Source organism: Onychostruthus taczanowskii, unplaced genomic scaffold (assembly GCF_017590055.1).
Source record: "Onychostruthus taczanowskii isolate IOZ18803 unplaced genomic scaffold, ASM1759005v1 scaffold208, whole genome shotgun sequence".
NCBI classification, from domain to species: Eukaryota; Metazoa; Chordata; class Aves; order Passeriformes; family Passeridae; genus Onychostruthus; species Onychostruthus taczanowskii.
The window spans coordinates 183,409-194,631 of NW_024499329.1; the positions used below are offsets into that span (position 1 = coordinate 183,409).

General features: G+C 48.6%; 1 protein-coding gene across 1 annotated transcript in view; it reads left to right on the forward strand.

Moving 5' to 3' along the window:
• Positions 1 to 455: 455 nt before the first annotated feature.
• The window catches only part of DISP2 (dispatched RND transporter family member 2), an 18,379-nt gene continuing 7,611 nt past the window's right edge, over positions 456 to 11,223 (forward strand). The window contains exons 1-3 of the mRNA XM_041404103.1: positions 456 to 535; positions 7,719 to 8,165; positions 10,472 to 10,501. Of these exons, the coding sequence (XP_041260037.1) occupies positions 456 to 535; positions 7,719 to 8,165; positions 10,472 to 10,501 (557 nt within the window). The remainder of the gene's footprint in view (positions 536 to 7,718; positions 8,166 to 10,471; positions 10,502 to 11,223) is intronic.

Here is an 11,223-nt window from a genome sequence, read left to right on the forward strand (position 1 = left end):
TTCTGGGCGCATTCCAGCCCGAGCCAAGCAGGAGCACAACTGCGGGGATGAGGGAATTTTCACCCAAAGGATGCCCGGTGTCCCGAGCTCCTGTTCCGCACCTTAAGCTCAGCCCCATCCCCGACAGCCAGGCTGGCCCCGGGGCTCACAGTTGCCCCCGCAGCTCTCCTGGTGCCGGCGGCTGCGCCCCCGTGCCCCCCCACCCCCCACCCCCCGCCTCCGCGGTCGCGCAAGCGCCGCGCCGAGCCGGGCAGAGCCCAGCCGGGCAAAGCCGAGCTGAGCCGCGCTGAGCCGAGCCGAGCCGGACCAGGTAGAGCGGTGCCGAATCGGGCAGAACCGCGCCGCCCCGAGTAGAGCCGAGCCGGGCAGAGCCGGGACGCGCCGGGGCGCTACCGCCACCATCGCTCCGGAGTGTTCAGCACCGCGGGCACGGACAGCGCCCGCCGCCGCCGGCCATGGAGACCGCGCCCGTCCCGCCGCCCCGGGAGCCGCGGCCCGAGGGGACGCGTCGCGGTCGCGACCCCGCCTCGCCCAGGTAGGAGCTGCGGGATCGGGACAGGGGCGCGGAGCCGGTGCCCCGGCGGGTGGTAACTGCCGCCCTGCCGCCACCCCCGGTTCTGTGTGTGGAAGTGATCGGTGTCACCGGGTTTTCCTGGGACCGGGGCCCCCCCAGTCCCGCCGAGGTGTGTCCCGTCCTCCCACCCGGGGTGCAGACAGAGTGCCTCGCTGCCTGCCCAGCTGCCCACCCGCGATTCGGCTCTGGCACTGCCCAACCGGGGTCCTGGTTGCTCCTGCCCTGGGGCCAAGAACACCATGGTCGTGCCAGGGGGGGCTTCCTGGTTTGGCCTCCCCGCAGGTTTCGATCCTGCAACATGGTGTGCTCTCCCTTCTGCAGCAACGGGAGAGCTATTGTCGGGAAGCTCAGCGTGTTTCAGAAAGAGCCTTATTGCACTCAGCTGTGGGCAAACATGGGTTTCAGTCCAAAGATCTCCCCCATAAACCCCCACATCCCTCATCCCCCTGAGCCAAATGCTCCCTTACCTGGTGTCTTAAGCCAGGTTAGCAGCCACAATCATCAGCATTTTCTGGAAACATCAACAAGCCCATAATCATGGGCAAGGAGCCATCCCATATTCACAAATACATTGGCATTCGTTAGACCAAGGCAACAGACCTAAGCTCTTCAGATTCTGCTTGACAGAGCACACCCCGAGGTCAGCAGCACGCAAATCCTTTCTGAAAGCCCAAGGGCTCCATTTCTGTCTGGCACAGGATATTCACACTGAGGGAGCCCCACCCGCCCGGGAGCACTGACAGGGCACTCACTGCTCATCAGACAGCTCTGATGTCCCCGGCCAGAGGCTGCCGTGCCTGTGGGTCTCAGTCTTCAGCAACTCTCACACAGTCCAGCTCTGATTTAGACCTCATGCATTCAATAGGTGCCAAGCTGTCGCTGGAGCCATTTTCTTTGCTTGTCTGAGTACTCCTTGGCCATTCAGACAGGTCTTGAAATGAACACTGCAGCCTGCAAGAGGGAAGTTAGAGAGAGTTAAGCCACCTGACACAGGTGTATTTCGAACTTCACCCTTGCTGCTCAACCAGTCTTAGCTCTGGGGTCTCCACCTTCTGCCCTAGCCAAGGCTCTTCATCATCAAGGCTCACCTCATCAGCAAAAAACCACGGATGTCAGAAAACACCACCTTCCTCCTGGCCTCTTTCAGCCTGGGACACCAAGGTGGGGATTTCTTTTCCTTCCCCTTTCCATTTCACTCTTTTTTTTCCTTCAAAACAAGGCTTAGCAAACATGATTTTCCCAGTGCAGACAGCTGTTCTGACACTGAAGGCTGGATGAGAACCTTGAGCCCTCCGTGTCTGGCTGTATCCCAGCACAAACACCTGTACCCACAGCAGCAGCAGCAGCTGCCTGGCGTAAAGGTAAGGCTGTTTGCAGGAGTCAGTGGAAAGGATTATAAAACTAAACTTTTCCTGGCAGACTATGTGGGAAGCAGAGTTTTGCAGTCTCATTAATTTTTCATGATGATTTAACATACTCAGGAGTCTCACTAACAAAAAAACTGTAGGTCTTCTCAAGGGTATGCCCGATCCTGCTGCTAGACTGAAAAAGCAAAACAAAAGAACTCCGCAGGAATTGTTCAGTGCACAAGGATTTGCCGCAGCCAAAGGAGGAGATGGATTGCTCAGGAGTGCCTGTCTCTCCCTGTCAGGGAGACAGGGAGCTAGATAACGAGGTGACAGTGAAACATGAACCCTTGCCTAATCCCAGGGAAAGGGCATTCTTATCTCCTTAGAAAATACAAGGAAAAAAGCTCTTTTTCTCAAGAGCTCCACTGCAGTTTTGCTGGTGGTATGTTCAAAGAGAAATTTAAATTCCATTATAAAAGTACATTCTTAAAAAGTCATTTGCAGCTCTCCAGGAAAAAGCTATTAGTCTAGATGGAAGCTGACCTATAGCACATGGATTTAATCCAGAAAGAATTCGTATTTCTTTTTCATTGGGGAACACTTGTACAGCTGATATGCAAACAGAACTCTGCTAGAGGAAGGAAAAAAGGTAAAAGAGAAACAAACTAGCTTATTTTTTAATGAATGAAAATTTGTGGCACTTAATGTCTACTTGAGCAAAGGTTCTTGATGAAAAAGGGCTCTGCTTGTAGGCAAGGTACGGACTTCTGCCATTTTTCTCCTTGTTTTTGTTCCCCCTTGAGATTCCTCTGGCAACAGGAGAAGTTGTAGTTTGAGTCAGGCATCAGACAGCTCCATTCACTCGGTAGGTGTTTCCCATCTTTCATATGCAAAGTGCTTCTTTCTTGATCCTCTCTTTAGTATGCAAAGGGGGAAATGATCTATTAAAAAAAAAAAAAAAAGCAGTGCTTACAGAAATGGGTTTGGTGATGAGTGTGGAATTAGGCAAAAAGAGAAAGGAGCCATTCCTGCAAAAGGCTGCATATTTCGGCCTATTACCCTCTCAGAACCTCATGTGCTCTCCTGCTGCTGTGGCTTGGGGGAGACAGCAAGACCAGGGAGAGCCAAAAACTGGAGTTGCTTGGGAAAAGGAAGGCGACCGTATGCTGCTGTTTCCCTGCCTGCAAAGCTTCCTCCACCCCAGCTTGGCTCTGTGTACTGCAGAATGAAACCATGCTGAGGGGAATGTGCTGGGAGCAAGAAGCCAACATGGCCTGTTCCCAGTAAACCACCCTGCTAGGGCCGAGTGAGCAGCTAAAGCCTAAAGCCAGGTCCTGCAGCCATTCTCTGTGGGGCAGAAGGATGCTGGTCTCTGGAAAAGGGAGATAATCCCTGCCAGGGGGGTGGACTGACAGCATACACCCTTGGCTCCTGCCACAGACCCTGTATCCTGCCACTGCTCAACATCCCTGCAGACCTGCAATGGCAGAAAACTGTCTCCTTAGAAATCCTGACCCTCTCTATCCTGTTTCCTTGTGGCAAGAAGCTCCAGTCCTTTTGCTGGGTCCCTCACATAATGTGGGGTGTTTGTGCCCTAGTACTCATCTCAGAGAAGCACTGCTGCACTCAGAATGGCTTGGGCAGATCCACAAATTGGATTATTATTCTGTCTAGACATCTCAGGACAAGAGACAGGGAAGCAAACAGTGAGAGCAACACAGCTCACTGGTGTGGGTAACAGGAGCAGTTAACCCTAGTCCATCCCTTCCCTTATACCCCTTCTTTTCTCCTTTCCCAGCATCTCTCTGCATCCAGCTGAGCCTGGAAAAGAAAATGGAGGCTGTCAGCTGGCTCTGTAGGCTTTTCTGCAGCCAAGACACCATTTCTGCCCATTGAATCCCAAAGATATCAAATATCTGACACAGTCCAGAGTGCAAATGAATCTTAAAAATAGAAGTCTTTTGTCAGTGTCAGCGTGGCAAGCAGAGTCCAGTGTGGTGCTCTGCCCTCTTCTCCTCATGCCTGACAGCAAACAGACATCAAAAATCCCCAGAAACATTTTTCTAACATAGTTCAGGATCCTGAGGGCCCAGAAAAGTAATAGCGACATGGTTTCAGGCAAAGAAGGAGCAGCCTACGTGTCTGGTGCAGACCTCAGCAGACCAAAGGTTAAGCTCACCAGCACTGCAGCTAATTGGGAGAGCAGCAAGTGGAGACTCGAACTCTGCTGAGCTGCCAGCAGTGATTATCCAAACCCATCATTATTTGCAAGCTCCAGGTTTCCCTGGAGATTGTGGATAGCCAAGGTCACATCGTCATGGAGTTGGACAGGGATGAGCATAAGGGAACTCATATCCGGAGGGTGATTGACAGAGCTGTAATTGTTTAGTCTGAGAAAGAGATAATGGAGAGAAGTCACGAGTTAATGATCCAAACTTGCCAAAGTTATTCCAGAATCTGAAGTCACTGAGCAGGTCAGGGATTGAGTTAGGAAACGACATGCGGAGGAAGAGCAGAACTTGACAGCATTTCACAGCAAAGATGTGAAAACAAGGAGAGTGTGATTTTGTGTGAAATATTAAACTCAACGTTACCAACGTATGTGCAGAAAACCCGGAGGCAATCTGCAATATCCAAGAGTTTGGCATCTGCTTTCCCTACCAGGAGGTTTTGTAGCCGAGGGGTTTGTGGAGGAAGAATTTGTCATTGCATGGGCTCCTGCCTCTCCCTGACCACGTTCAAAGTGTATTTTGTAGAAGCTCTTTTGTTCTGTCCAGTGTCACATACTTGCCCTCAGATGAGGCAGACAGGCTAATTAAGTCATGAAAAGCCTCTGGTCCTAGATTAGTGTGCAGATACAGTAGTTTAAAGGGATAAGAATTTTGCTTTTCCTTTGAAAAAAAAAATTCTGAAATACAGTACAGGTGTAGGGACACCAAAACACAAGATGTCAGTGCAGCGATGTCTTTATGAATTATTATACACTATAGGAGAACATCATCTATTTAAAGAGTGCAGCTAGGGAAAACAATGGGATCAAGGTTGAGGAAAAAGAGTAACTTAGAGGCAACAAAAAGGGAGTCAGAAAAGGTCTAGACCTTGTCAAAGCATAACACTACCATGACCTCAGCTCTCTGGTGAAAATTCCCCACAGTACAAAACTACAAACCACAAACAAGTCACTGGACACGTGGGAAGTGCGGGATGATTTACACTTAAAGCTTGAGAGTGTGGCTTGAAGGACCCTCCAGGTCAGCTGTCCCAAACAACCTCTGCCCCTGCAGCTCACCAGCACTGTAGGGGACATGGTGGTTTAGCATCCCCCCATCAGGTTGCCACTATAATTAGTAGAGAAGTGCAATGACTAATTGAAGGTGTAATTTTATGTGTTGACTGCCACAGACCCTGATCTTTCTCTGGTCTATCTGCAGTGCTCCTGCCCCATGCTGCACCTGAATCCCTCCCTGTGCAGGGATGGCTCTGATGGGGCTGTAAGAACCCCAACCAAGATTTCAGATTGCATCTCCTGAGCAGCTTTGCTGGCTCTGCATTTGTAATCTCATATATGACAAGTATGGAATCTCCTGTTGTGAACTGCCTTTACACAGAGCTCTAACACAAATCGCATGCTTGAAAGGCCGGGTAATCCTGTCACTAATCCACCTGGGACAGGACAGCAAGGACTTCAAGCCTATTGTTGATGTTATTTGACAAGTTCTGTGGGTGACTAGGGTATCATTGTCACAGTTCAGGAGCTTCTGCTTTGCCAGCTGCTCTCCCTCTTGCTGCATTGAACCAGCTCAAGTCTTACCAGTACCTTGATTGCAGCTTAGAGGCAAATGAGCACTGGAACTGCTGGGGACAACCTTATCTCAACCTTATGTCACTGAGGTGAGATAAGGTGTGTGCACACACCTGTCTGCTGGTTTGCTGACACCTGCTTCAGCGCAGACACCAGCTTCTTTCCAGCTACTTTGCATTTGCACATCAATTATGGCTTCTGAAGTCAGGACCCAGGAATGTGCTATCCGTGTCTGTAACTGCTGCAGCTTTATTTGGGCTTAGGAACTAAATGTATCATTGCATGGTGGTTAATCAGGCAAGATTTCTCTGTTACTGGTCCCTGGACTGGTACAATGTGCAAGTGAAGCTACGTGTGATGCCTGTGCCATGAGTGTCCACATGGGCACTGATTTAACTGCTACCACAAACATGACTCTGCTGAAATGATTTTCATGAAATAAGCCCATTTTGTACAATCATTAAATCTAGTTTATCAGTGTTGATAAACTCAGCTGGTGTTGGAAAGTACACAGCACAGACTGCCAAGGCCAATATGTCCTGCTTTCTGGAAAAAATAGCAATTTTCAAGCAATACTGAGCTAATAGTATTCTCCAGATTCTTTTGTCTTTAATAAACTCATGCCAGTTAACTTTGGGTGCAATTCCAGAGACATGTAATCACTAAAATTCTGCCCTTTTCCAATGGTGCGAGAAAAATAAATGAGAGGGACTCTACAAAATATAAAAAGCATCCTTTCCCCAACTTTTTACCTTCATTTTTTTCCCATATCACACCAGGTGCCTTAGGCTAAAGTTCATCTCACTGCAGTATTGCTCCAACACTCATAATTCTTTGATGACTTGAGACACTTTGTGATTCTGGCTGGCCTGAACTGTTTGTCCTTTTTAATCCTGGATGCCAGGCACTGCAGCAAGACACATAATTCAGCTGTAAGGGACCATGGCACGTGCTTTGAACAAGGACCAGAAACTGCTGGTGTTTGCATCTCTTGGGACAGTAATTCCTAAAGAATTTTTGGGGTCAGAAGGACCTCAGTCTGTTGGGTGTGAAGGGGTTTTTGGTGTCACACATACTAAGCAATCCCTCAAAGTATTATTCAAACTTTCTCCAAGCTAGCAAAACGTTTCAGGCTCCATAAATCAAGAACTATAGGAATGAAATAATGTTTTACATTCCTGGGAGAGAAGAAAGTGTATCCTGCAGACACTCAGTACCTGGGAACTGGAGTCTGCAAATATTTTGTCTAAGTAAATTCAGCAGCCAGAGGATAGTCAAGTTTCAAAGGATCTATAGAGATCCCAGTCCATCCCCTTCCTACAAGGTAAGACCAATAAAATTTGTTGCTGTCATCCATGTGTGTCTAAAAAAGTTCCTGAAGAGCCCAGTGGAGCATGCAGGACATCAGAGCCATTAAGGAATGTGCCAGGCTGGAGGCTGAAGGCCCTGTAAGATGTCACAGCCCTCAGGTTCACTGCTCAGCTGTGTCAGTGCCAGGGATGACTCACACTCCTGCTGACCCAACATGGAGCAGTGCCAGTCCTCCTGCAGAGCAATCACGCTAATTAATCCTCCCAAGGAGTGCAGATAATTGAGTGGCTTCTTCCCATGCAGATTCCTTTGGTTTCTGTTTGTCCAGACCTCTGTAATTTCTCTGGGTCCTGAGTTAGGAACCCCCTGCCACAGTGAAATATTCCAGAGAATTTTTGGGCGGGATATTACCCAATTTTTCAAACATTTGGAGCAACACACACAAAGGATGGATTACAGGATTCTCCATTACTTGGGATCCCTGAATGAGTCATGGATGTCTGTATAAAAAGCATAATCCAGTTCAGCCCTTAGGCAGACTCCTGGTACAGGATACAGTGGGCGAGGTTTGACATTTGTGTTATGTGGGAGGTCTGTGAGCATCTCCAGTTCTTGGGATGCGACTCCCCAGTGCAGCCTTTCGACCTCTCCAGTTTTACCTTTCCCTTCATTTCTCTCATAGGGAAAAGCAAAATGCAGGACCTTGCCAGACCTGCCTTGCCATGCCAGAGATTGGGAATGCTGAGCTCAGCTACAGTGGCACTTCCTGGGAAAAAATCTGCCCAGTCCATCACTGCCCCATTCCTGCATCCCCTGGGCTGGGAGAAGACAACCTGCCCTCCTCTAGCCACACGCTTGGGCCAGTCTCCACCCAGTCCAATGGCCAGGTGCCATCAAGCTCACAGGACTCACAGCAGCACCACCCTTATTACCCCTGCAACCAGGAGGAGTCCCGAGGCAGCTACGGCCTGCCCTCGCTCCCCGGGCATGGCGAGAGGCCCGTGCTGTGTTCCCACCTTTCCAGTGGTGATCTTGTGCCAGCTTCCCACCACGAGGACTCGGAAACGCCCTGGAAGCAGTGGTCGCCCGGGCAGCGGCGGCCGGTGCAACATCATGTTGTCACAGTCAGGTAAGAGGCACGGGGAGGGTGGCTCAAAAGAGCATCTTCCAGACTCACTGGGGGGAATTGGGAGGGATGAACGGGGTCTGAGCTGTGATGGATGAAACATGGGTTTGCTCTTCAGCTTGGGGCAGCAGCTGCTCCAAAACACAGGGAAGGATCCAGTTTGCTCTCTGCCTCTGTGTGGGTGTACAGAGAGCTGCCATTCCCTTGCCAGGGAGAGGTGGGATTTCCTTCTCAAGGGAGTGGCTGGATAAAGCCAAGGTCACTCAGTCACTCCTAGGTCATGCAGCTGTAAATAGGTCCACCTTTGTATTTTCTCTCTTTGCACTCCAAGCCACCCAGCTGCCAGTCCTTTATCTTGGCAGAGTTCTCAGTGGTGGGAACAGAGTTCATTCTTTTCCTGCCCCCACAGAAGCTGCTGCCAGTGCTGGAAGGGAGTGGCAGCAGAGGGTAATAAGCGCTGGCTACAGCTGAGCAGTGAGAGATACAAAAGGCAGGAACATTGTTCGGCTTTCCAGGTTGGGCAGTAACCAGTGTATGAATTCTTTGTTGTCCATGACAGAATCCATTTGTGTGCAGTGGCTGGGTAACAACAGCCTGAGCTACAACTTGAGCTCCTTCCAGCCAGCACCATCCTTCCTCCTGAGTGTGCTTTTTAGGGTCCACTCTTGGCACAAGAGATCATGATCCCTTCACTGCTGTAGCCATGGCCACTGAATCCATATAAAAGATGGCACAGGATTCCTTTCTTGGCTGTGTACAGCATTGCAGTGTTAGGCACAAAAGCCCTTTAGAGTCTCATTTTCCAGCCATTTACACAGGATTTAATTTGCTTGTGTTTGTGTAGAGGAACTGCAGTCAAAGAAGCCTGGTCCTTTTTCTGAATTGTTTTTCTGGATCCTTTTTCTGGATCCTTTCTGGTAATTTGGCTACCAACAAAATTGCCAACCACGTCCTCTGTAACAGGTTATTTAAGTAGGAAGCACAGCTGGATTGTAAATCCCTGGCAGAGTGTGCAGCACCAGCAGTCAGAAAAGTGATAACATAATAATGCCAGAATGAGGTTTTTAATCCAAGCAAATCTGCTTGAAGAGCCATTGTGAGGGAATTAGCACAGGATGGGCAGTGTACTGCTGGAGAGAGACCTCGCTTTGATAATCTGGGGAGGCTTTTGCTCTGCTCCTCTCTGTCCCGAATCTACAGAGCATTAATGTGACGAGCAAAACACAGAATCATTTCTTACATGAGCCACCCGGAGTGACTCTGCCATGGGGAGCTCTCCTCCACTGCTTTTCCATTTCTCCCACTCATAACAAGGCTAGGAAGGATGAGCTGCCTCAAGGTCCCCAGCTGGCTGCTGCAAGGAGGGGGGACCATCTGCCCAACACAGATATTGGAGTGCAGCAGGACCTTCTCCCAGTTTAAGCAGGAGTGTAGGAGGGTGAGAGGAGGAGGGAGCACTGGCTGAGCAGAGCCTGGCACAGCCACCGAAGGAGGTGGGAGCAGTTATCTGGAAGCTGTGACCAAGCCAAGGCGGTGCCAGACTGGGCCATGTTTCAAGGGGATGTTTCGGTGCAGAAAGAGAGAGCAGAACAAAAGGTCCTGGAGATATCTGACCCAACAAGATGCAGCTTTTCTGACAGGATGCTGGTGGAAGGCTTGTCCTCAGGGATTCATTAAGAAACTCTGGATCCCCTGGGGAAAGCTTCTTTATTTCCCCTCTTAGAGCCCTTCAAGTAGGAGTGACAAATGCTCCTCTGTGAAGAAAATACAAATAAAATATTTTTAGCAGCTCCACTGGCTTTCTCCTCTTATAGCCTGAAAAGACAGTCTTTGGAGGGACCCAGGAAACAAATGAGAGTCACCTTTTTGGTGAGCTAAACAGAAAAGAAAAACTATCTATTGTTGTTGCTAGCCCAGCTAATGAAATTTGAAAAAGAGGTTTGCTTTTGTCAAGAAATACTTGAGGAAGTGCAGGAAAAGCACTTAAACCAGACAGATTTTAATGGATGAGATCTGCAATGGGATTTCTATAGGACTGCATTGCTAATGCCCAGTACTCTCTGGAGGGCTTTCTGATAGGGACAAAATGAGGAGTGACTACATGGCTTCCCATCCTGTTTGGTTAAAATGGGAGAGGAAAAGGCTCTATTATTCATTAAACTAATTCACACAGAGACAAAACTGTGTCAGCACTGGTTCACCCTGGTGCTCACAGCACTGCAAGGGTTAACCTGCTCAGGGATCAGCCCAGCACTGAGCTTCCCAGGAAAATAATAAATGAACACATCTTTTTTCCTTTCTGTCTGCAGACATGACAAAGCTTTCAGGATGCCAAAAAGGTATGTTTTACAGCAAAAGCTTCCTGTCCTTGTACCCTGTGATCAGTGCTCTCCTGTCCTGCTATTAGGAGAAGCAGAGTGCTACTGCTGGTGACATCCCAGCAGGCCCAGCTCCAGAGGCGAGGTCAGCGCTCCTGGGGCTTTTCACTCCTTGGAAAAATCTCCATTTGCTTGTGAGCTCAGTTTAACCTGCATTAATGAATAGTAACACTGTCTCAGTAGCTGTTCTTGGGCAGGTGCCTGGCTCCAACCCATATAGCTTTATACATATATATATAATAATTTTATATGTGTCTCTCTGTGTGTGTATATATATATATGTATTTATATGTGTGTAAGATTAATCCAGCTTGTCCTGTCAGAGGAGCAATAAGGAAAAGAGCCCATCCATGAAATAAACTCATCTTTTCAAAAGACAGAAAATTTTAAATACACTTAAGAAAATTAAAATAATTTGATTGCTTTCTACTCTGTTTAAAATCTGACTTTTGTAAACTATTGCTTCTGGATGGTTTCGATACGCACCTTCTGTCATCAGAGACTGCAGTGGTTTTTTTTGTTCTTTTTTTTCTGGTAATTTGACATGGAAATATCCAAAACAGCCTCCAGAAATTAGGTACTCTACTGAGTAAAGAGCAGTTTTGTTCATTTTCACAGTAAAGACTTTGTCTATGAAAACAAACTTGATAAGGCAATTGTAAATTGAAAAAAAAAAAAAAAAA